At 42.7% G+C, this 23,710-nt stretch overlaps 3 protein-coding genes and 1 pseudogene across 3 annotated transcripts in view; all 4 read left to right on the top strand.

The window, feature by feature from the left end:
- Nucleotides 1-23,710, top strand: part of LOC126556435 (uncharacterized) — a 507,197-nt gene that overhangs the window by 445,422 nt on the left and 38,065 nt on the right. The gene's annotated exons all lie outside the window — the stretch shown is intronic.
- LOC126567379 (uncharacterized) lies at nucleotides 2,510-3,421 on the top strand. Its single transcript, XM_050223604.1, has one exon. The coding sequence runs from the start codon at nucleotides 2,510-2,512 to the stop codon at nucleotides 3,419-3,421; it is 912 nt and encodes a 303-aa protein (XP_050079561.1).
- Nucleotides 7,978-9,488, top strand: LOC126567378 (SET and MYND domain-containing protein 4-like). The gene is made up of 2 exons (XM_050223603.1): nucleotides 7,978-9,308; nucleotides 9,377-9,488. The coding sequence occupies exons 1-2, from the start codon at nucleotides 7,978-7,980 to the stop codon at nucleotides 9,486-9,488; spliced, it is 1,443 nt and encodes a 480-aa protein (XP_050079560.1).
- Nucleotides 21,279-21,733, top strand: LOC126556362 (uncharacterized; annotated as a pseudogene).

Below are 23,710 nucleotides of genomic sequence, written 5' to 3'. Positions count from 1 at the left end.
CCTGCTCAGCGAAGTTAACATCTTCGAGCGCGTGGAGGAAAGATTCTTCGTTGAACTGAGTCATCTTCCACCGCTTGCCAGCGCATGGAGCGCGCTGCCGGCCAGCTGGTGGAACGCGACGAGACGACTGGTGCGACCGATTCTGCTGAGGCGACTGAGCTGGCCCCTCCACCTCGAACCTGATGAGCTGGTGATCGGACCTGGCGAACGGAAGCACCGTCCATGTGTCGGCTCGAGCAATCGACGGACTGGCGAAGGCGACATCAATCACGCTGGATAAAGCTGCTCCTCTCCCAATGAAGGTGGGTTCATTGCCTTGGTTGAGAATCGCGAGTCCCATCCTGTCAATCAGACTCAGCAGCTCCTCGCCGCGTGGTTCGTTCCTCGCACTGCCCCACTCCGTGTGCCAAGCGTTAAAGTCGCCGGCGATGACGACCCTGGAGTGGGAGGCAGTCTCAAGTTCCACGGCTTCCAAGAACTGCTCGTACTCAAGTGTGGGACGACGCGGAGGTGCATAGCAGCTGATAAAAGTGACCCCAGCCACTTGGGCGGCCACCAATCCGGGCACTGCACAGCTCCACATCCGCTGGATAGGATGCGAACCAGTGGCCACCACTGCCGCACTTCTCGATGCATCGTACGCCCAATTCCCATTGTTCACGGGCGGCCTATACACGTCAGACAGCAGCAGGACGTCGGCTCGATGTTCTCTCGCTGCTTGAAGCGCTAAGTCCTGTCCTGCCCGACAGTGATCCACATTTAGCTGTAGTGACGATGGACAATCTGGTTGCGGAAATGTGTGCCAACTGCAAGTGAGGTGGAATGAGGAAAGTCCACCAATGGCAAGACGGAGGCGACAACAACGACGGCGGAACACGGAACGCACAAGGCAGAAACAGCTGCCGCAGTAACGGCCCACAAAGGACGACAATGACAACGGAAACAGCAGCAGCAGCGACGAGTAATCAGAGCAGCAGCAGCAGCAGGAGCTTAGACCCAACCAGGAGTAACGATTAGGGACGGGCGGATCTGAGCAGCAGAAGCCTAAAGGAAGGCAAGAAGCAGCAGCAGCAGCTGAGACAACAAGAGCGAATGACGCAACAACCGCGCGTCAACGGGATGAGTGCATCGCACAAACGATCCTACATGAAATACTACGCACATCAGCGCATCAGGTGTCGGAACAGGTCGAGGAGTGGTTTAGTTGGGTCGAATCGGCTGCCGGGTCCGCTTAACGGATTATGATATAATCTCGATGTGCTGGACGATGATGCTAAATTTGATCACAAGAACCGCTACTTGTGTTTTCAGACTTAAAAGTTCTGTCCGTATGCTATTCTAGTTGTTACATGCCACCTTTTCCATTACCACGGTCCGGTACACTTTGTTTCCTTTGAAAATTTTGCCCTTCATTTCAGTTTTACTAATTTTGATGCTTCTTTCCTAAAGTTTTTAGAGGATTTACTTTTCGTAAGTCATATGAGATGTCGCGCCGAAGTCAAGGGTCCATGAAACACAACTCCCCAGCCCTCACATTCAAAGTAATAAACAACATCGGAAGCATTTTTTATCATCCTCAGTAACTACATTGACCAATACTCTGTCATCAGATTTGCAAATTCCCGACATTCAAGAGTGATGATCAGGCTATCGTTACAATCATACAGTCTAAAAAAAAAATTAAAATTAAATCTTTTTAACATATCCTAACATAAATCACGGTTCATCGATCGTTGTTTGAAAAGGTTAGCAGCAAAGACTTCAATGCCAGGGTTGCTACGAAACCAAACCAAACCAGAAAACAAAACATATTCTATTGGAACCTGATGCGCTTACCATATTTTAGAATATCTATGATAAGTATCAAAGCCATTAATTTCAAAAACTTATATCTATGTAGAGTACTGCTTTGTCCGTGTCTCATTTCATTTTCATATTATAATTCCACAATTCCTCCAAGAAATTTATATCTTTTTCTAAAGCGGATCAGTTGATATTTTCTTTGATTTGAGTGAATATTGTCCGCCACATCCTCACCGATTGCCATGGATACACGACACACTGAGCCACCTGCCAACTAGATTAGACGGCAAACTACATCAGAACTGCCTGATTAGATTTTTACACATATGTCACATAGAGAAATTTAAGCAATAATTTTAACTTATTAACATTTCACATTCACCGTTTCGCACTGACAACACGTACTTTGCACCGCTCCTCGATATAACGGATTAAATTAACCGATTCACGTTATTTCTCACAATTTCGCGTACTGCACTGATTACTGCAAGTGGGCAGTTGTTTCTCTGTGTTGGATTGCGGATTGATTGTTATCAGCATAAAACTGCCACTGATCTTGTGTTTTTGTGCTTCACGAGTTTGTTCCGGATAGAAGTTTGCTTGGCGCCTTGTGATCGTCGGTCGTTGATCTCACACTTCCTGATGGCAGACGTATGCGTGTCATGTTCCCGTGTATCAGCACCCGAGGATCCCTCCTACAAGTGTGATGGTTTCTGCAAAGGCTGGATGCATCGTTCGTGTAACGCACGTAAGTAACGCAGTGTTTAAGCCAGTTCTCTGGCTATGCCCCGGATGCTGTGAGCTACGCAGCAGCGGTCGCTCAGTTGTGATTGCTGAGCTGAACGATGCACTCAACGATCTCAAATCTCAACTAACGGCTGAGTTTGAGTCCCGCATGTTATCTGCCTTGGAGAAGACGAAACGTTCGTTGCTCTCCTCACTGACACATCACACTAGTGTCCGACCCCAGCTCACCACTTCATCCTCGAACCGCATTGCCGCAACCGAAACGCTCACTCCTGAATTCACACTTACACCTTTAACCGAACCGGCTAATCCTGCAAAGCGTCGCCTGATTGATCGCTCCCCCCCGTCAGATGTACAGACTCATCCACTACTTACCGGCACAGCCCCGATAACAGCTCCATCTCATGCCGCATTATTGCTGCCACCCGAAACGCCTAGATTTTGGCTGTACCTGTCGCGCTGCCGACCGATGGCCACTGTCGAAGAAGTACTGGCGTTCGTTATGCAGCAACTCAGCACTGATGATGTCATCGTTAGAAAGTTAGTGCCGGCTAGTCGGGATCCCAGCACGCTGACCTTTTCGTCATTTAAGGTCGGTTTGTCGCTCGCGCTCCAGGATCGAGCCTTGTCACAGTCCACCTGGCCTATCGGAACAGCCTTTAAGGAGTCCGTTGGTAGACGAACCGTAAACAACGTAGCACGTTCCTCAACCGAGTTTCACCACCCGCATTCCATCTCCAGCACTCATCAACGGACGGATCTGCAAGATACTAATGCTAGCTTATCGCCGGCACGCACATCTACATTGGCTCCCACAACACTCAATACCACGGGTCCGTCTTCACCACCACCATTGCAGGCGCAGCAATAACAATCGTCCACACCGGTTCCCACTCTCCCAACACCAATCATAAGCTAAATTTTTACTACCAAAATACGCGAGGTATTAGAACTAAGCTTACTGATCTTAGCCTCGCACTCACGGATATATATTATGACGTCATTGTTATCACCGAGACTTGGTTGGATGATTCGATACCCTCGTCACTCTTTTCCGATGACAACCTCATCGTTTACCGATGCGATCGTACATCTAATAATAGCAGTGCCACCCGCGGTGGTGGAGTTCTTATTGCCTGCTCATCGAATCTCACAACATCGCAAGTTCCTGTGTGCTATCCCTCCTTAGAAATCCTGTGTATAAATGTGCTCTGTAAGGGAATCCGTGTCTTCATCGGAGTATACTACATCCCTCCCGAATCAAGCAGAAACACAGCAATGTTAGATTCGCTGTTCAACTCGATCGCGGTTGTACAACGGCGTATGAAGCCGCACGACGTATTACTCCTTTGTGGGGACTTCAATCAACCACATATTTCCTGGTCGTCCGCCGATGGATTCTTCGTCCCATTCCCCACGTCACCCTCTCATGCTTATTTTTGTGATGGAGTACATGAATGTAATCTTAAACAAATTTCTAACGTAAAAAACTCAATGAACAGACAGTTAGATTTAGTTTTCATTAATGAGTCGGCTCTGTTCACTGCCTCGAGAGTATCAAGCGCTGCCATACCTTTACTTAGGTTAGACAATTACCACCCAGCTCTAGAGTTTAATTTATCTGTTAGTGCTAGTGATTCCCTCCCCTCCCATATCCATAGCATGAGGCGAGGGTTTAACTTTCGTAAGTTGGATTCCGCGAAATTGGCCCGTATGTCGGGCGCTTCCGATTGGTCTTTTGTGGACTCTTCTCGGTCGGTGAATGAGGCAACTGACCATTTTTACGAAATTATAAATGAGGCGTTACCGTTATGTTGCCCTCCATCATTCCCCCCTCAATCCCCCCCTGGTCCGATTCGACCCTTCGTTCCCTCCGCAGAGACAGATCTCGAGCACTACGGCGTCTGCGTAGTCATCCGTCACATCATCACCACGTGACATTTAAATACGCAGCTTATGCTTATCGCATATACAATCGGGCACGATATTCCCGTTACCTCCACATACTCCAAATCCGTCTTCATTCCCGTCCTAATTCCTTCTGGGCTTTCGTCAAGAGTCAGCGCAAAACCGCCTCCATTCCCACTGTTATGTCGCTCGGAGATGTGTCGGTTGACAATAGCTCTGATATCTGCGCCCTTTTTGCTGAGCATTTCTCCTCCAATTTCTCTGCTCCTGTGAATAGTCAGCCTCTAACTACTTCAGTTAGATCACATATTTCAGAGACTTCAAACACTATTCCTTCCTCTCTTATTACGATCGATGCAGTACTCCTCGCCATTAACAAACTCAAATCATCCTTTTATCCTGGTCCTGACGGTATCCCTGCTGTAGTTGTGAAAAAATGCAGTACTGTTTTCGCCCCTCTGTTACTAAAGTTATTCCGTTTATCTATGTGTTCGTCCGTTTTTCCTTCGGTCTGGAAACAAGCTTGGCTTGTTTCTATACTTAAGAAGGGAAATCCCTCCATTGTCTCGAACTATCGCGGTATCTCACTTTTATGTGCATTTGCCTAGGTATTTGAGTATGTCTTGCATGCCTGTATCCTTAACGTTTCACGTAGTCTTGTCATCCCTCAACAGCACGGGTTTGTTCCTAAACATTCAACTTCCTCCAACCTCATGTGTTTTACGTCGTTCGTGTCGACTCATCTTGATGTTGTGCCTCAAGTCGACGCTATTTACACGGATTTCAAATCCGCGTTTGACCGCGTTCCTCATGAGTTACTTCTTGAGAAATTGTTACAATTAGGGATCAACAGCATAATGGTTTCCTTGTTGCAGTCATTTCTAAGTGAGCGTACATATCGTGTTAAACTAAATGTTAATTTCTCTACTTCCTTCGGTTCTGGGGCCGGTGTTCCCCAGAGTAGTGTCTTAAGTCCTCTATTGTTCGTCCTATTCCTTAATGACATTACTTCTGTCTTGCCACAAGATAGCTTTCTTTGCTATGCCGATGATGTGAAAATCTTTTTCCCAATCTCATCGGGTGCGGATTGCGTTTTCCTTCAAACTGTTCTTAACCGTTTTTCCTCTTGGTGTGCTCATAACTCTCTCACCCTTTGTCCTGTGAAGTGTCAAATCATTTCGTTTACTCGTTCCCGCACTCCTTTCCTCTATCCTTATGTCCTTGATCAGGTCCTAGTGAACCGGGTTTCGCTGGTCAAGGACTTAGGCGTATGGCTCGATAGTGGCCTTACCCTAACGTCCCACATCGACTCTATGGTTGCTAGAGCCTGGAAAACACTGGGTATCCTGAAGCGTATTGCTCGTGACTTCTCTAATCTTCTGTGTTTGAAAACGCTGTACTGTTCGCTGGTCAGGTCATTGCTGGAGTGTTGCTCAGTAATCTGGTCACCAACGGCTCGGATCCATATCGATCGAATCGAGCGGGCGCAGAGGTCTTTTACCAGGTTTGCGGTTCGCAAATTCCTTGGAAGATCCACCTCCACCCTGCCCGGTTACGAGTCAAGGTGTCAGTTGCTGAGTCTTGACTCTCTCGAAGACCGTCGATCACGTTCCCAAACACTTTTTATCGCTTCCCTCTTGTTGAACTGTATAGATGCTCCTTCTCTGCTCGGTTGCATCCCGTTCTATGTCCCTAACCGTTCCCTTCGTATTCGTCCCCCTTTGATTATCCCTAGGCGCCGTACGTCTGCCGGTCGCAACGATCCTTTTTTGAGGGCACTGCGTTCGTTTAACTCCTCGTCTCTTGTGTTCGATTTCCATCTCTCCCTTCCATCCTTACGCTCCAGTATGCGGTCTTCCCTTTAGCACTTAACTCCCTTCCCATTTCTCTAAGTTTAGAGTTAAATAATTTTAAGTAGAGTGTAAAAGTGTAGTGTAGCCTATTGGCAGACAACACGTTAATAAATAATAATAATAATAATAAAAATAATAATAATAATAATAATAATAATAATAATAATAATAATAATAATAATAATAATAATAATAATAATAATAATAATAATAATAATAATAATAACAATAATAATAATAATAATAACAATAATAATAATAATAATAACAATAATAATAATAATAATAATAATAATAATAATAATAATAATAATAATAATAATAATAATAATAATAATAATAATAATAATAATAATAATTATAATTATAATTATAATAATAATAATAATAATAATAATAATAATAATAATAATAATAATAATAATAATAATAATAATAATAACAATAATAATAATAATAATAATAATAATAATAATAATAATAATAATAATAATAATAATAATAATAATAATAATAATAATAATAATAATAATAATAATAATAATAATAATAATAATAATAATATTAATAATAATAATAATAATAATAATAATAATAATAATAATAATAATAATAATAATAATAATAATAATAATAATAATAATAATAATAATAATAATAATAATAATAATAATAATCCTCAATTCCTCCAAGAAATTCATATCTTTTTCTAAACGGGATCAGTTGATAATCTCTTAGATTTCAGTAAATAATGGAAGATCTGGACAGACATTGTCACTTATGAATGAAAAATATCTTTCATTTTACCAAAACATCTCTGATTGGGACTCTGAAAATCGCATTACACTGCTGCACATTTTGTTTTCTGGTTAAATGTTACTTCACGGTTAATCAATACTAATTTCTAAATCCTTTTTTATTTTATGAATTCCTGGGAGTGCTACATGTTGTAAAATTGCCCTCGTTTTGACACCTATAACATTGAAAAAGGTTATTTTTTAGTCAGTAATTGATCAACCCAACCAATGGAGAATTGATGGAGACGCCCAGTTGATACATCGAGTACATCACAGCTCTTCGTCGGTATGAGGGACTTCAGGTTAGCGTTCGAAAGTGACCGTTTTTGCACTCACCAGTGAGTTTGATGCGTGAGGTAACAGCTGCTCATATTGTTACTGCAAGCTATGCAGCGCAAACTGCGTTGACGTCATGCAGAGAACGGCAGAAAGAGAAAAGGGTAACAAGATCGATCGTTGCATATTCTCTGCTTTTTTGCTGGAAAGCTCACGCAACATACATGCTGTTTGTCAGAGAGAGTCCAATAGAACCCGACCTACAGAGTTTCTCTTACCTTCCTAAGACAGCTCCAATCTCGCCGATCATCTCTTTCTACCTCTCTTTCTCGTCTCGTTGATCACGGCGAATGCAAGCATGCAGATCGGCAGGAAGAATGCAATTCCCGTGAAGCTGGAAACCGCATTATTCCGTGCTCAACTTTCTTGTGCTGCACATGTCTTTCTTGGTGTCGGCCGTTGCATCTATCAATTCCGTGAGTTATTTCGCGATCACTTGCCGCGTTTGCCATTCGTCAGTGGGAAAGTGTACTTTCAAAGTGCTTATTTTTGAGTGTGTTTGGGTACGAATTTCGCATCGAGATCTATCGAAAATGGAACCAGAAGGCCCACCCGAACTCGTAGCATCCAAAAGTTGCCGTAACGATAAGAAGCTGGTGGCGTTCATACTTGAGCAGCGAATGAAATTGATTGAATCTTGCTCGCCAACCATCACGTTTTATAGTAACGTTAAGAATAACATGCATGCATTGTGGTTCTACAATTACTGCGAGTACTACATTACTCACTATTCTTCGAGTTGGCCAAACACCACCAAACTGAAAATGTATCTACTTGTGCAGCTGAACCTATTGATCGCCTACAGCACACCCGGTTCTAAGCAACTCACGGAAGGATACTTGAAGCGAGCTCGAATCGCATACGCCAGCGAGGAAGACTTCTACTGCCTGTATAACATTTTACATGCAAAAGAAGTCAATACGACCCATTTCGCAACCGATGCCTCCGCACAGACTTTATTCGATAGAGCTCGTATGCGAAGAAATGGAGTTGCTCATCCGACCCCTTATAAATACCGCATGTTTGAGAATCACTTAAGCCAAGTGGAGTGCAAAGAATCAATTCAGCATGGCCGTTATCTATATGCTCGCCGCAGCCTGCCAACAGGAAGTACGGCTCTACGCGAGATGCCATACGTGAGTGTGCTCATGAATGACTTTTGGGTGCGATGTCACCATTGTCTGAACTACGCACCATTCGTTCTCATTCCGTGCCAATCCTGCTCGTTGGCAATGTTCTGTTCTGTGACCTGCCGTACCCGTGCCTGCGAGGAATATCATTCAATGGAGTGTGCCATAATGCCAATCCTAATTGGACAGTGTACGCCCATTGAGTTTCTCGCTCTGCGCCTTACAATCCGTGTCTATAAAATGTTTCCCATAACGTCGGATGCACTCGTTGCGTACATTCGAGGACTATCTGACGACGTCAGAGCACATGATTACAGTGCACCTGATGCGAAGGCAAATTATCGGAAGATCTACAGATTGGCTACCAACCGGCGTCATTTGTCCAAACAAACCCTGACCTATGACGGACTGAGAGCAGTCTCACTGGCTAAGATGTTCGTGCGTGAACATAAGCTACCGACCAGCTTTGAAGAAATTCTAGCCGAGCTAACTGTACGCCATTTGCACATCCTTCGTGTCAACGCTTTGGTTCTGCATTGCTCCAAGGAAGACAATTCAAAAGAAGAGTACAATTCGACATCGGAGCCATACGCACTAGTTCTGCTCACGACAGGCAGCATGTTCAACCACTCATGCAACGCAAACGTAGAATATCATCTGTCGCGGGACGGTGAAATTGTATTTGTAACTAATACTTACATTCCAAAAGGCTCGCAGATGTACATCGACTATCGGTAAGTTGGGCTGATAACTTCCGGCTTGTGGATAGGTATTGCTATAAGTCTATCTATATTCTCCACAGCATTAATCCCTTGGATAGCAGATATGTCTTTGAATGCTACTGTCATCAGTGTGCAAGCAAACGTGTGCTAAGTCAACTATCATTTGTGTCGGAATACAAGGGAGTGTTTTGAAGTTCTTGGTCGTCGGAGAGTAGTTTCACAAATATTAAAAACTTCTAAAACGACGTTGTCCACTGTGGTAAGATACAGCTCTATCATTCACTGATTGACTCACTGAAAACACAACTCAAGAGACTGCAGGAACGAAACAAGTCAAAGGCGTACTACTTTTAACTGTGATCGGAAATGCTCTTATTGCCGGTAAAGGGAAAAAATGTCGCATTAGATCACGTCGTAGGAGGTGATCGTTAAATTAAATTAAGCCCGTCATTATCCTTCATTCGTTACAAACATCTCAAGAGTACCAACTATATATGAGATGGTAGTAGCATGGCTTTCGTTAAGGGATCGAGGCTTAGAAAATGGAGTCCGTTTTTCGTTAGAACAAGAGTGTTTGTAGCTTAAACGTTTTGTGGACTATCAACTACGATGATGAAGGAATTGAATTTTCTCCAATTGATAAATTTTCCTCATCATGAACATCATGAAAGTAGTAAAAAATAAGAATGTGATTACATTGAATTAGTATCGAGAGTCAACAGAGCCAGGCTTAGAGCCTATTAGCTTAATAGATTTTCAAACGACGACTTGGTACAATTAGTTCTACATTTTTTAAATTATAAATATTTATAAATTATAAAAATAGGTAAAGAAGGTGTGAGAGGTGTGTCATCAACATCATCTTTATCAATAATCTGCATCACTTCCATTAACATTTATACAATCATGCATTTCTTATGATATGAGATAGATTAATGTGCCACAGTAAGAGTGTTTTGGCAATAACTGTTACGTCTACTGCCTATTGCTGCACAACACATTTTCGCGTAATACTTCAATTATTTTTCAGAATGCTTTCCACATCATTTTCTTTGTTTCAAATCAAACATTCAATTGCTTAAAGTAGGAAATAGAGAGAAAAGACTCCAATTTCCTCTACAAAATTGACAAAACGACAGGTGACTCTAAATTTGTAATATGTGGATGAAAGAATCACTCTTTGTGACCTACAAATATGTATATTATTCTGCTCAATATTTGAAACGTAATAGGAATGAGCATGATTACGCATCAGTCAGATAAATTGGAATTACTGAATTCAAACATAGGAGAGAATCAAACGGTTCGAAATTTCTACAAATAAAAGATTGTTGAGGTAATTCAGCGTTTAGCAATAAACCATCTATTCATCAAACGCTATGAACCGTTAAGAATTTACAGTAAGTGAAAGAAAGAAGTAAACTTCATTTGAACATAACTGCTCTAAGGTAAAGTATTTATACAAATAAATTCCAATTCAAGGCTGCTGTGAAATGTGAATTATTTGTTAATTGATACCATTTAACACTTGTGTTTGTAACCTATACATGCCTTTTTTCGCTAAAAAAGGACATTTCTATTGGCGAAGGTCTTAAACAAAACATCGGGAAAAGGAGTTTTTAAAGCTTCGAATGCAATAGCTCAAGACAAAATCAACGATAACCTCGAATCTCAGTTGTATAATGTTAAGAAGTTAATTAAAAAAAATTATGTTCTACTCAGACACAAATGCCAAAGTGATGGCACTGTCTACGCTGCAATCAGTCGTTACTCAAGTTTTTCAGTGAAAATATAAATATGCATGTCAAAAAGCATGGTAAATTCTATTGCTAAGTTGTTTCACCTTATCGTTTTGTTGCATAAATTTATTTATTTTCCACTTACAGACGAAAATAAAATGTGGAAAAGATGGATGAATGCAATTTTAATTTCGTTATGCATGATTCGGACATCAGTACTTATATTCCAATGGGTGGCTGTGACCCCAGACCAAGCGCTTGAGGGCAGAGTAGTTTTCACACTCCTTGAACCTTGGCAGATCCGTCTGCATACCAAAGTTGTCGTAAAATCTTCAAAGCCCGCTCAGAGATACGCGTGTCTTTGCTTCGGGAAAGTAAAGAGGAATTGATCTGCAGTGATCATTTTCAATACGCGAACATTGAATTGAGTTGAGTGCAAATCCAGCGGCCGACAATATGATTTACAACGTCCGAGTGCCGAGCCCCACACATCGTTTTGCTCGACGTTTATGACTCTTGCGTCTCGCTGCATTTCCACATTCGTTCCGTGTGTATGGGTGGCAGAATACGTATTTGAGCAGAAGCCGACAGTCAGAGTCTCATCATGCTGTCGATGTTTTCTTGATGACCATAAGTATATGCTTAATTTTCATAAGGGATATTAAAATTTGCATTATTGTCATTCCGTTTGCTCGCATTCGGTTGAAGCTCATATTTCTTTGTCCTTTGTCTTCCTAATTTATGTGACGTGATGTGTGGAATAAATGTATGAAACGAACGAGAGGTAGCAGATAAATTAATACTTTACAAACTTAGATGAAAGATCACCATAGCAGCCTTCCGTTCCTTACTGCGAAGGAACGGTGTAGATGGGATTTGAACCCCGCTACTGCCGTGTAAAGAAGATAGCAGAAGAACAAAACATTCAAACCAAACAATTTGTTTAACAAACAAATTTATTTCAAGAAAAATACTACAATTCTTAGGGATTGTATAACATGAACTAACGAGTTTAATGTTCTTTGTTTTACTTGTTTAAAGTAATAAAAATATACAATCTAACATTAGTTTCTGTCGCTCGTGGCTTTTATTCACACTAGCTAAAGTGCGATCATTTAAACGTGCTGTGTTAGTTTCAATGTGATGCGGTCACTCAACTTCCACTCTGCTTGAAGCCTCCGAGGTGCTGAATCCGCCACCTCGAACGCATTTCTTCTCCAACGTGCTCAGCAATAATTTCCCTTCTTCAGTACAATCGTTGAACTGAAAACCGAAAAGACCCCAGACAAAGGAATGCAAGCTTGCAAAAAATGTGCAGTCAGACAAGGTCAACCTTTAATTGCAAAATGCTAATTTCAATATCCTCCATTGAGACTCCGATTGTCGGCTTTTACTCAAACACTTATCCCACCGCCCGTTTCCACGGAATGAATGTAGGAACGGAGAGAGACGAAAAGATCATAAAATGATCATTTGAACGATGTAAATCATATCGGCGGTCGATTGACTTGCGCCCAGACAGAAGCTTTGACTTAGCTTTGTGCATCACAGAGAAAAGTGTAGATCACATGCTTCTTTGCTTTCCGACAGGTCTCACATGTGCGTGAGCTTCTCGTCTCGTCCTATGAAGACTTCATCTGGCATCACATCCATCCATAGGATCATGGTAAACCCTTTTTCCTACCCCAGCCAACCTTAAACTGCAAAAGTTTGTTTTTAAAATCAGTTTTAAGTCTAATGATAACTTAGTTTTGATAGCATTATGTCTCATCTCATGGTAAGCAGTGGATTAAGAAGCCATACATCATTTACCCTTCAACTGTAAATAATGCTGATTCAGTCCATGTTCCATGATATGCCGTTTTTTTATCGAGCATAATACACATAATACACATTTGAAACCGCTCTTACTTCCGAAAACAATGCGTAGACACTATTTCATCAACATTTCATTTCCACTAAAATTTATTAATAATAATAGTATGTTTGAAGCCCTTTTCCTTATTTAAATGCCTCACATCTAAACATCTAAATTATTAATTAAAAGACAGATTTTAAGAAATGATATCTAACATCTGATAGTATTCGTTGATATGAAGTGGTTATGGTCAATGCAGTCGACGAACTGTTATTAGGAACCTGTTAGTATTTTGTGGATGATCGATGTGAAAAACTATACTCGATAAAGTTTTCTTAACATTCCTATCTCTTAAAAAATTAACAAAATTTATCAGCAGTCTTCAACATGTGCCAAATTCACCAGTTTATCCAAACGATCCAATTAATATATTCTACGAGGGCTGACAATAAAGTAAGGTCTCCAACGCTGCAACTTCGCCGGATCACGCGCTAGGCGAAATCTGGCAACACCGCCGTGTTCCTTGGTTCCCCCACTACCACTTTGCTGCAGGGTGAGGCTTCCCCGACCGCTCAGTCTTGGCTGAGCAGTCGTCAACGATGGAGGTACCCCTCGCGTCAGCGTCCAAGTGCGAATTGCGTTCTGTAATACATTTTTTGAGTGCGAAAAAGGTGACACCTATTGAAATCCATCGTCAACTAGTTGAAGTTTACGGGGAAAAGTGTATGGACATAAAAAACGTGCGTAAGTGGAGCCGCGAGTTCAATTCCGGGCGCACTAATGTTCACGACGAGGAGAGAAGTGGCCGACCGTTGGTCTCGGATGCGATTGTTCAAGCAGTGGAGGCAGAAATGCTCAAAAACCGCCGTGCGACAATTAGGGACTTGGAAGAGAAGCTTGGAAGAGTGTGTGGCAGCGAAACAATCCGTCATATCCTTGTGAACAACTTGCAGTATCACAAAGTTTCTGCCCGATGGGTGCCGAAACAGCTGACCGAAGACCACATCAAGCGGCGCGTGAAATGTGCGACCAAAGTTGAGGCCCGTTTTGAAGAGGAAGGCGATGATTTTTTGGAAGGGTTTGTTACGGGGGATGAAACGTGGGCTCATCACTACACACCCGAAACAAAGGAGTCGTCCAAACAATGGCGCCATAGCGATTCTCCGAAACCCAAAAAGTTTAAGGCGACACTGTCAGCCGGCAAGGTGATGGCTACGGTGTTTTGGGATCGCCACGAGGTATTGTTGGTGGATTTCATGCCAAGGGGAACCACTATCAATGCAGCAAGGTACTGTGAGACCCTGGAAAAGCTTCGTCGTGCCATAAAAAACAAACGCCCGGGATTGCTGAGCAAAGGAGTGAAATTTCACCACTACAACGCGCGCCCGCACACAGTCGACACACATAATCATCGATCATCACATCACAGTCACATCATCGATCACCCTCCCTATAGTCCCGACGTGGCCCCAAGTGACTACCACATGTTCCCCGCCCTGAAAAAACATCTCGGAGGGAAGAAGTTTGAAAGTGACGCGGAGGTTCAGAAAGAGGTCGGAGAGTGGTATTCTGCCGGCATAGACAAGTTCATCATGCGGATGCGCAAGGTGTTGGAAAAAAATGGCGATTAAGTAGAAAAGTAGCCAAGACCTTTCCTTTCCAACTTTTCAACGGTGTATCGCTTTTTGTAAATAAATGTCATTTTCTATGAAAAAAAAAATTGGAGACCTTACTTTATTGTCAGCCCTTGTACAATGAAATGTGATTTCAATTGCTGACAAACATGTTGCGTTATCGTCAGCGTTATCAATATTCCAAGCCTCTAATTTATTTTCCAATTCACGTTACCCATCGAGCAGTGCTCACATTTGGGTCTCCTTACATTTTCTTCCTTGTGTTTCGAGGCAGTGGTTGATGATTGTTTGTGTGTTTTAAAACTTACATTTCTCATCCACAACCCTGTGTTTGCTTACTTTTCGGTAATCAGATGCAGAAAGTTTACCTCGTCCGATAGGACTTATTGTCCATGTCACCGTTGATCGTATCGATCGTATCGTGTCAAGTCGTACGAATGTATAGGGACTCATAGTTGCAAAAAAATCGACAATCATTCATTGGTAACTCCAGCCAGCATCCGATAATGATCGAAAAGATTTTAGCAGTATTTAAGCGTGTTTATTATCTGTTATCTGTTGATTAACTGTCCCCAGGTTGGCTCCTTGTTTATTCGAACTTCACTGGGTTATTATACCTGAGGCATTTAAAAAGATAAAAAGGCACACAGTGAAAAAAAAATGATGTTTCAAACAATGTTTAATCAGTTGTGTTGTGTATCATTTAAATGATCTCTATGAATATAATTTGAAAAATGAGCAAACACTTATTAAATGATTCTGACCTCAATGATGATCAAGGCCGTTACAGAAATGCCTCTGAAATTCGGGACGAGCACAGCCCAGAGCCTTTAACTTGACTTGGTCCAGTCTTTGTACTAAATCTTAGAACAAAGATGGTCAGATAGTACAGGAATAATGAGATTGAAGAACAACCTACCTTGCGACGATCCCATTGAACATCTCGTCATGTAATTCGTAAAGATTTCGTGTCCTACTTTACCAGAGATTGCAACCCAGAGGACCCTAAAGATCGTGAAGACGCATTGAAGGCGCATGATGCAGGATCCTGGGAGAAGGCTATGTAAGACGGGTTGTCTTCATTCGAGAGCAATCAGACCTGGAAGTTGGTTGATCTTCCACGGGGTCGCAAACCAATTAGAACAAAATGGGTGTTCAAGAAAAAACGTGCAGAATACGGCAGGATAATCCGACACAAAGCGCCTGGTTGCCAAAGGTTGTAGTCAACAGTAGGTTATAATCAACGATTATGCTGAAACCGCTGAAATGCTCACCGGTAGTACGTTATAGTTCTCTACGCCTTTGGTAGATAACTATAACGCAGGTTTGCTTTATTTGTTACAGGGGACCAAACCAGATTTGGCTTTTGCAGTCAGTAGCGTGAGCTGTTACAACGATCGCCATGATAGTACTCATTGGATTGCGGTTAAAAGAATTTTGAGATATCTCAAAGGAACCATCGTCTATAAAATCAGTTATCGTCGTGATACGGGTGAATACAGCGGAATATTTTGCAATGGCTTATGCAACTAAGGAGGCGATTTGGTTGCTACGGTTTATGAACCAGTTTAAAACGCAAAATGTGATTGAGCTGTATCGTGACAACCGGAGCGCGATGGTAATGGCTAGCAGGGAAGCCTATAGTCCCAGGGCTAAACATATAGATGTGAGCTATAATGTCATGTGTCATACCGATGGGTTAACGATGGGTGTGAACGGTATCAAATGCAGTTCTGCAGAGAGAGAATCCGGATGCATAGTAAGTAACAGATATGGTATAGTCCGAGTTGAGGTGTTGGGATTTTTTAATCGTCCGATACCATTTCTGTGGTTCTGGTAGCACTGCCAGTTTCTCCTTAGTCAGACACTTATTCATCAACGTCATAGTAGTCGCATTAAAACTCTCGCTGAATAAAGGACACTCTGCATGATTATACTTTGAAAAAACGAGCAAACACTTATTAAATGATTCTGACCTCAATGATGATCAAGGCCGTTACAGAAATGCTTCTAAAATTCGGGTCGAACACTTGACTTGGTCCAGTGTTTGTACTAAATCTTAGAACAGAGCTGGTCAGATAGTACAGGAAGTGATCTAAAAGGTGCAGACAAAATACACCCATGATGCCGTGTGCTTTTAGGGATTCATGGAAACTGCCCCTTTTAATCATCATCATTGTCGATCACTTGGACTTTAATAGTTCAGCTCTCTCGTATCCTTGATGTCGATCAAACCCGGCAAGAAAAAGTCAGTAGACGGTACAGAGTTTCCTTCATCAGCTTACTGTAAGGAACCTCTAAAGGATTCTAGAACTGGACGAGTCTCGGAATAAAAAATAAATGTCGATTCCTAAGCCTTTGGATTTAAGTGCTGTTCAACCGTTCAGTACAAAGTTCGGTTAAACAGCACTGAACTGAATCTCTTAAGGTTATGCCGGTCATCTAATGGCTTACTAGACTACCGATACCTCGTAGTTGGTTAGTCAATCCTCACTACGGGGGGACGGTCCGGATGGGAATTGAATCCCGGTTCTGCCGTATGAAGACCGGCCCGCTGTCGCCTATACCACCGGGACGTACAACTCAATTTTAGACATTTATTTTCCTCCTTTAGCGATGAGTTTCAAGCGCTGCGAAACTGTTTACTATATGTACTTCAACTAAATTAGCGTGCTTTACTGTCTGGTGGTTTCACGGAAAAAGGTGTATGGCTTCATTTTGTTCTAAATGTCTTATCGCATGTTGCTTTCTGGATTCACCATTGTTAATTGTCATTTTCGACGATCAGTAGTAGTTGTCACAGGTGTATCTTCCTATGAGTGGAATGTACGGCCGCGTGGGCCCCCGCCTCGAAAGGGACCCCGAGTCGAAGCCCAAAACGCAATGTTTGTTGTAAATACTTGAGGATGGAAGGTGCACCGATGGCTGCCTTGGAACCCCTAACCTCTTCACCCCTCGCTTATCACATTGAACGATGCTTCTTATCGGCACCATGTCTTCAGGCTCATCCAAGATCTCCCAAATCCCCTCCCACCTCCCGCTTAACACTTTTGGTTTTGATTGTGATGGACCCCGATATCAATTTCGCCATAGGCATTCAATTCATCTTTGTCCTCCATCATAGGACGTTAAATGACAGGGTCTTCCACGAAAGGGCCCAAAAACCATTTCCGCTTAGGGCCACAGAAGAGCAAAATCCGCCTCTGGTTGTTGTTGCAGTATATCTTAACAATACTGGGATTGAAGAGCATCTTCAGACCACCTTCAGTCCAAACATCAGGAGAAGAAACCCAACCGTCGTAGAAAGGAAGAGAAGCATGTTTTTCTCCTCCGTAAACTCTTACTCTGCATACTTTGTTCACCAACACGGACCTCCATGCGAGACGAGCTGGATCCAATTTTATGACAAGCACTACCTCCCTCTTCTCCCTCTTTTCGTCTGTTTCGACTCGAAGAAGTGTGCTGTTCCCACAACTGAAAAGGTTTATATGATGAGTCTGCACTAGGTCTTCACACCGTTTCGCAGTGGTCTCCGACAGCCCTTAATTTGCCCGTGGTGTAAACGGGAAACTAAGAAAATGTACTCCAGAAAAAAAAACTTGAGAAAATCAGTACCTTTGAAAACTGCACCCAATGCAAAGCTGCAGACAGTGATATCCATCGTGCCAATTATGCTAAACTAAATGGTCATTAATACTCTGCTTCCAGTCATCAGTATGGGAAAACAACGAGAGACGCGAGAGGCGTAAAAGTTGATGGAACAATGAATGGAAAGATGCCTACCGGCTAACAAAAGTGTTTACACGTCTTTGCGTTTCGAACATGATCACTGTAGATCGATTCTTCTTTGCTTTCCGACAAACATTTTTAACCTTCGGCTTGCGGCTTGCTGGTGATTTTATGATCATTCTTGATGTGCAGCTCAACGCTAGTTACCCTGCCTTTACCATGCGCCTTGTCTGGAGTCAAAGCTTCCCATAGGATCATAAGCACCAAAGCCAGAATCACGCCTAACTACACTTCTGACCACAAATGTCTTCATTGACAAACGTTTGTTAAGACCGAAAACACTCATGCAAGGTCATTCCTGCCGTGTTGTGTCATGCTTTCATGTAAGGTTAGTTTCATTTACTTAGTTAAACTGCTCCTTTGCAATGGGTATGTCGACGAATGATCATGGCCACTGTAAATAATCTTTGAATACTGTTCTCTAGGTGTTTTTCCTGTACCAAGGAAAGTCTGTAGACGTATTCTTGTTGCAATTAAGAAAATTGAGAAAAACAATACAAGAACAGGCCACACAACCACAGATTTATTACATCGAAGCAAGCATGCTTAGTGAAAAATGAAACAACACGCAGCAATAAATTAGTTGAAAAATTCTAGGAAATCGGTAGCTGTGTTGGACATTCGACCGTATTGACAAATATCATTTAAATAATAATATTCCTTGAACCGAGTGTCACAATATAATTAGCTTCGATTAAAGCTAATTAGTGTCTGAATGATGACTCAGATTAATGATAAAGGTTTAATTTCAACACTACGTGGCTAAATAGCTATTTCTTCCAGATTCTATCTCTATTTATTGATTCTGCAATCACAACCATCATATAGAATCGTATCAATCATTTAAAAAAAAGGGAAATGAACATATCATTCCTTGCCCTTTTTATCTCGAAAAGAAAGGGTAGATGTGATTGGAGGGTAATGTAGATGCAGTGTGGAGAAAATATTGCACCCTTCCTTCAAACGCCCAAGATACCATGGGTGGCCGTGACTTTAGAAATAAATGTCTGATGGAAGGGTCAGCAGACTCAACAATTGCATTCTTTTACCATGCTTCTTCTGCCACCAAAGCTGGGATCATAAACTTGCCATGGTGGCACAGAGACACGCGTTCTGACGATTCCCAAACGCCAGAAAAGATTCGATCAGCAGTGATCATGTTCAATATTGCAAAACCGAGCAAAAATCCACCGACAGAACATGATTTACAACGTCCGAGCGCTAAACCCATCACTCGTGATTCCACTGCTTACTTTTACGACTCTTGCATCTCTCTCCGCTTCCACATTCGTTCCGTCTGTATGGGCGGTGGTATGCATATTTGAGTCGCAGCCGACAGTCGGAGGCTCATCATGTTGCGGATGTTTTCTTGATGACCATTAAGAAAATTCATACGTGCTTCTCTGCTTTTAGGGCAGAAATCGAATGTTTCTGTCGTGTCACCGTGTCCCATGTATCACCTTCACTGCACTTATTGCGTTGAAGCATTTCTTCCTGCAATTTTCATTTTTAGTTAAATTTTTCGCTCCCTTTTTCTTACTGATAAACTTCATTATTCCATTGGACGGTTATTGATGTTGTGACTCGACCTGCTTATTGGTCTATTACTGAAATTTATTATCACTCACCGTTGACTATTCCGCCATTGTGATGATGTTTTTAAGAGAGAGGTTCGTTAGGGTCGGGCAATGTTCGATCGATGGGGGCAACGAATGGCAGCTTCTGGCGACAAAATACGTTTTCTTAAAGCACTGCTTCTCCAACATTCTATCGATGCTGTGAAAAATATTAATATTTTTCGTCTAGGTCTGCTCAGGGTTGAGCACGTCGTAGCTGTTGAGAAATCATACTTTGATACTATGATCAAATCTTAGTAACAACACCGTCCATTGTAACCTTCCACAGTCGTACCAGTTTAACAAGGAATCACCTAAAAATCAATGGATAAGTGGTGCAACACTTTTGCTGGATTCGCTGTTTTGCTTTTGGAAGATTTGATCGGGGGTGACAAAATATTAAGCTTTGTTTTCAGGGTGGCATTGTAGAAGTGATACAATTATTCAATTCGATTCGATTCGAATCGAATTCCAGAACTGATGCAATGATTGCATTTGTCATGTTTCGTCAGCGCATCGGAATGGCCTGCTTCGTCTCTAGATTAGATAACTAGATAACTTAATGGCATTTGTTAAAAGTTCTGCTAAATAAGTTCGTTACCATGTCACCCAAGTTTGGGTGTCACTTTGACCTGTAGAGAGTCATTTTGACATGATTAATTGCTTCCTTTTACATGCCATAAAAGACCTCTATTATGCAAAATAGATACACTATCACGTTGAAACGATGCAGAATAATCATTGGTACTATAATAATAATATAATAGGATATGCGGATGATGTGAAAGGATATCGGAAGGGACCTACAGGAAATCAGCACCCTTACTACGAGGAACCTGGAGATGATCGAGGGTTGGATGGACGGAGTGAGTCTGAAGCTGGGCCATCAAAAGACCGCCTACATGACGGGCGGGGGGACACACGATCATATCCACGGAATCGCTCAAGTACCTCGGGGTCGAGCTCTGCCGCAAGCAGCACTACGGCCGGCATCTGGAGAAGGTTTGCACCAAGGCGTCGCGTATCATCAATGCCTTGACCACTCTGAGACCGAACAAGTGTGGCCCCAAAAGCAGCAAAAGGAGAGCCCTGGTTAACGTTGGGAGTAGCATTGTCCCTTACGCGGCTCCATCGTGGGGACGGATACTTCTACAGAGAGACATTCATCGCATCGCGTCCTGCGAGTAGCCAGCGCCTTCCAGACGGTTTCCTACGATGCAGCTTGCGTGGTCGCAAGTACTATCCCGCTAGTCCTTCTCCTAGAGAAGGATATCTGCTGCCATGACGATAAGGTAGCGAGGGGATGTCCTGGACCAGACATACGAAAGCGTCGCAGAAAGGAGACCATGGAACGCTGGCAACAACAGTTGACAGCCGGAGCAGAGCAGCATGGATCGCCGGGGATGAAGACGAGGAGACTTATCCCGGACATTATGTCCTGGGTAAATCGTAAGCACGGAGAAATTGATTTTTATCTCTCTCAACTCTTTACAGGCCATGGGTTTCTCCGGAGCTATCTTGTCGAGGAAGGCATCCGCGACGGCTCGCCAAACTGCCCGGTGTGTGAACACGACGTGGAAGATGTTGACCACGTAATGTTCCACTGTCCACGGTTTGCTCGGACCCAACAAGAGATGCAGCAGCAGAGCCACAAACGCTTGACTATGGACAATCTGGCTGCGGAAATGTTTGCCAACCGCAAGTGAGTTGGAATGAGGAAAGTCCACCAATGGCAAGACGGAGGCGACAACTACGACGGTGGAACACGGAACGTACAAGGCAGCAACAGCTACCGCCCTAACCGCCCACAAAGGACGACAACGACAACGGAAACAACAGCAGCAGCAGGAGCTTAGACCCAACCAGGAGTAACGGCTACGGACGGGCGGATCTGAGCAGCAGCAGCCGAAAGGAAGGCAAGAAGCAGCAGCAGCAGCTGAGACAACAAGAACGAATGACGCAGCAACCGCGCGTCAACGGGATGAGTGCATCGCACAAACGATCCTACATGGAGTACTACGCACATCAGCGTATCGGCAGGTCTCGGATCAGGTCGAGGAGTGGTTAAGTTGGGTCGAATCGGCTGCCGGGTCCGCTTAACGGACCCAGCGTCACGATGAATCCCACATGCTCCATCTTGAGGGTTGGTCTGTAGCCGCAGGCCACCTTCCGAGATGGGGGCCTGTTGAATGTTCCCTCGTCGTTAACAAAAAAAAGAATGTTGTCTACGCTTGGTTTCTTTTTCACTACTTCCACAGTCGACGAGAATGCCTTTTCCATTAACTTTGAATGTATCTGTCTTCTTTAGGAACTGTGTTCATTCGCTTGTTCCAGTATTTTACTGAATGTTACTCTCTAGAAATACTCAATGTTTAGTAAATATAGTAGCAAATGTTGTTTAGTATAAATATTTGGCAAATGTTGATGCTTCTTTCTTAAATCCTTTAGAGAATTTACTTTACGTAAGTCATATGAGATGTCACGCTCAAGTCAGGGGTCCATGAAACCCAACTCCCCAGTTTTCACAGTCAAAGTAATAGACACAACTGGATTTTTTTTAATCGTTCTCAGCAACTACATTGGCTCATACTCTGTCATCAGTTTTGCAATTGCCCGACATTCAATAGAGATGATCAAGCCATCGTTACAATCATACGATTATGTGAACCAATGTTCCCATATACTATTGTTTTTGTTACCTTCAGGAGTCTTTGTTTAATTTTATCGACCTATGCGAAATAATTTCTTAAACATCTTCATTATTCATTTATTTCATTGATTTATTTTATTTATTTAAACTAGAACATTTATTATTTCTATCATTTATTTATTCATTACTAGCACATCACATCACAATATCTTTGCAAATCTAAAAACAAAATCTATTTTACATGTCCTAACATGGAACACGGTTAATCAATCGTTATTTAAAAAGGTTAGCAACAAAGACTTCAATGCCAGGGTTGCTACGACACCAGACCAAACTAGAGAATAAAAAATATTCTTTTGGAATCTGATGCGTTTACCACATTTAATGATTAATATCATAGCCATTAGTTTCCAAAATTAATCAACGAGCGATAGTGCTGTTTTGTCCGTGTCTATACATTCAATTCCATAATCTTATTCTTCTTGGCCTGCCCTGGGTTGAGCACGTCAACGAGCACAGCCAACGAACTCGCTGTGCTCCTCTAGGCCTCGTGCCGAACGGGTCGCTGACGAGTACTTTCTTGGTAGGACATGAGTCCGGCAACCTTATCACGTGCCCCAGCCAACGTATCCTCCCGGCTTTGACTACCATCAGGATATCAGCACCGCCAAACAGCTCAGCTAGCTCGTGGTTCATTCTCTTACGCCACACGCCCTGCTCGCACACACCGCCAAAGATAGTCCTTAGCATCCGCCACTCGAAAATGGCGCGTACATTGTTGTCCTCCGTCAGTATAGTCCAACACTCGCACCCGTAGAGGACTACCGGACGTATCAAGGTGCGGCAAATCGTACATTTCGTGTGTTGTTGGAGTCTTCTGGATCGCAGTTTGTGGAGTCCTTGTTAAGAACGATTCCCCTGAACAACGTGCCTTCCGAATTCGCTGCTTACGTTGTTGTCCGAAATTACGATTGTACCAAGGTAACAGAACTCCTCTACCACCTCGAGATCGTCGCCGTCAACTGATACTCTGCTTCCGAGTCGAGCTCTATCACAGTCAGTGCCTCCGGCAAGCAAGTATTCTGTCATCGTCACATTGTTGCTCAATCTAATTCTATTTGCCTCACG

The sequence above is a fragment of the Anopheles maculipalpis genome, chromosome 2RL (assembly GCF_943734695.1).
Source record: "Anopheles maculipalpis chromosome 2RL, idAnoMacuDA_375_x, whole genome shotgun sequence".
In the NCBI taxonomy this organism is placed as follows: Eukaryota; Metazoa; Arthropoda; class Insecta; order Diptera; family Culicidae; genus Anopheles; species Anopheles maculipalpis.
Note: the sequence above shows the minus strand (reverse complement) of the source record. Positions and strands in the feature narration are given on the sequence as shown.

Bases quoted from the DNA above. Each gene is read 5' to 3' on its own strand.
- LOC126567379 (XM_050223604.1), top strand. From the start codon at position 2,510: ATGGTTTCTGCAAAGGCTGGATGCATCGTTCGTGTAACGCACGTAAGT.
- LOC126567378 (XM_050223603.1), top strand. From the start codon at position 7,978: ATGGAACCAGAAGGCCCACCCGAACTCGTAGCATCCAAAAGTTGCCGT. The intron at 9,309-9,376 runs GTAAGTTGGGCT...TATTCTCCACAG, and splicing joins CAGATGTACATCGACTATCG to CATTAATCCCTTGGATAGCA.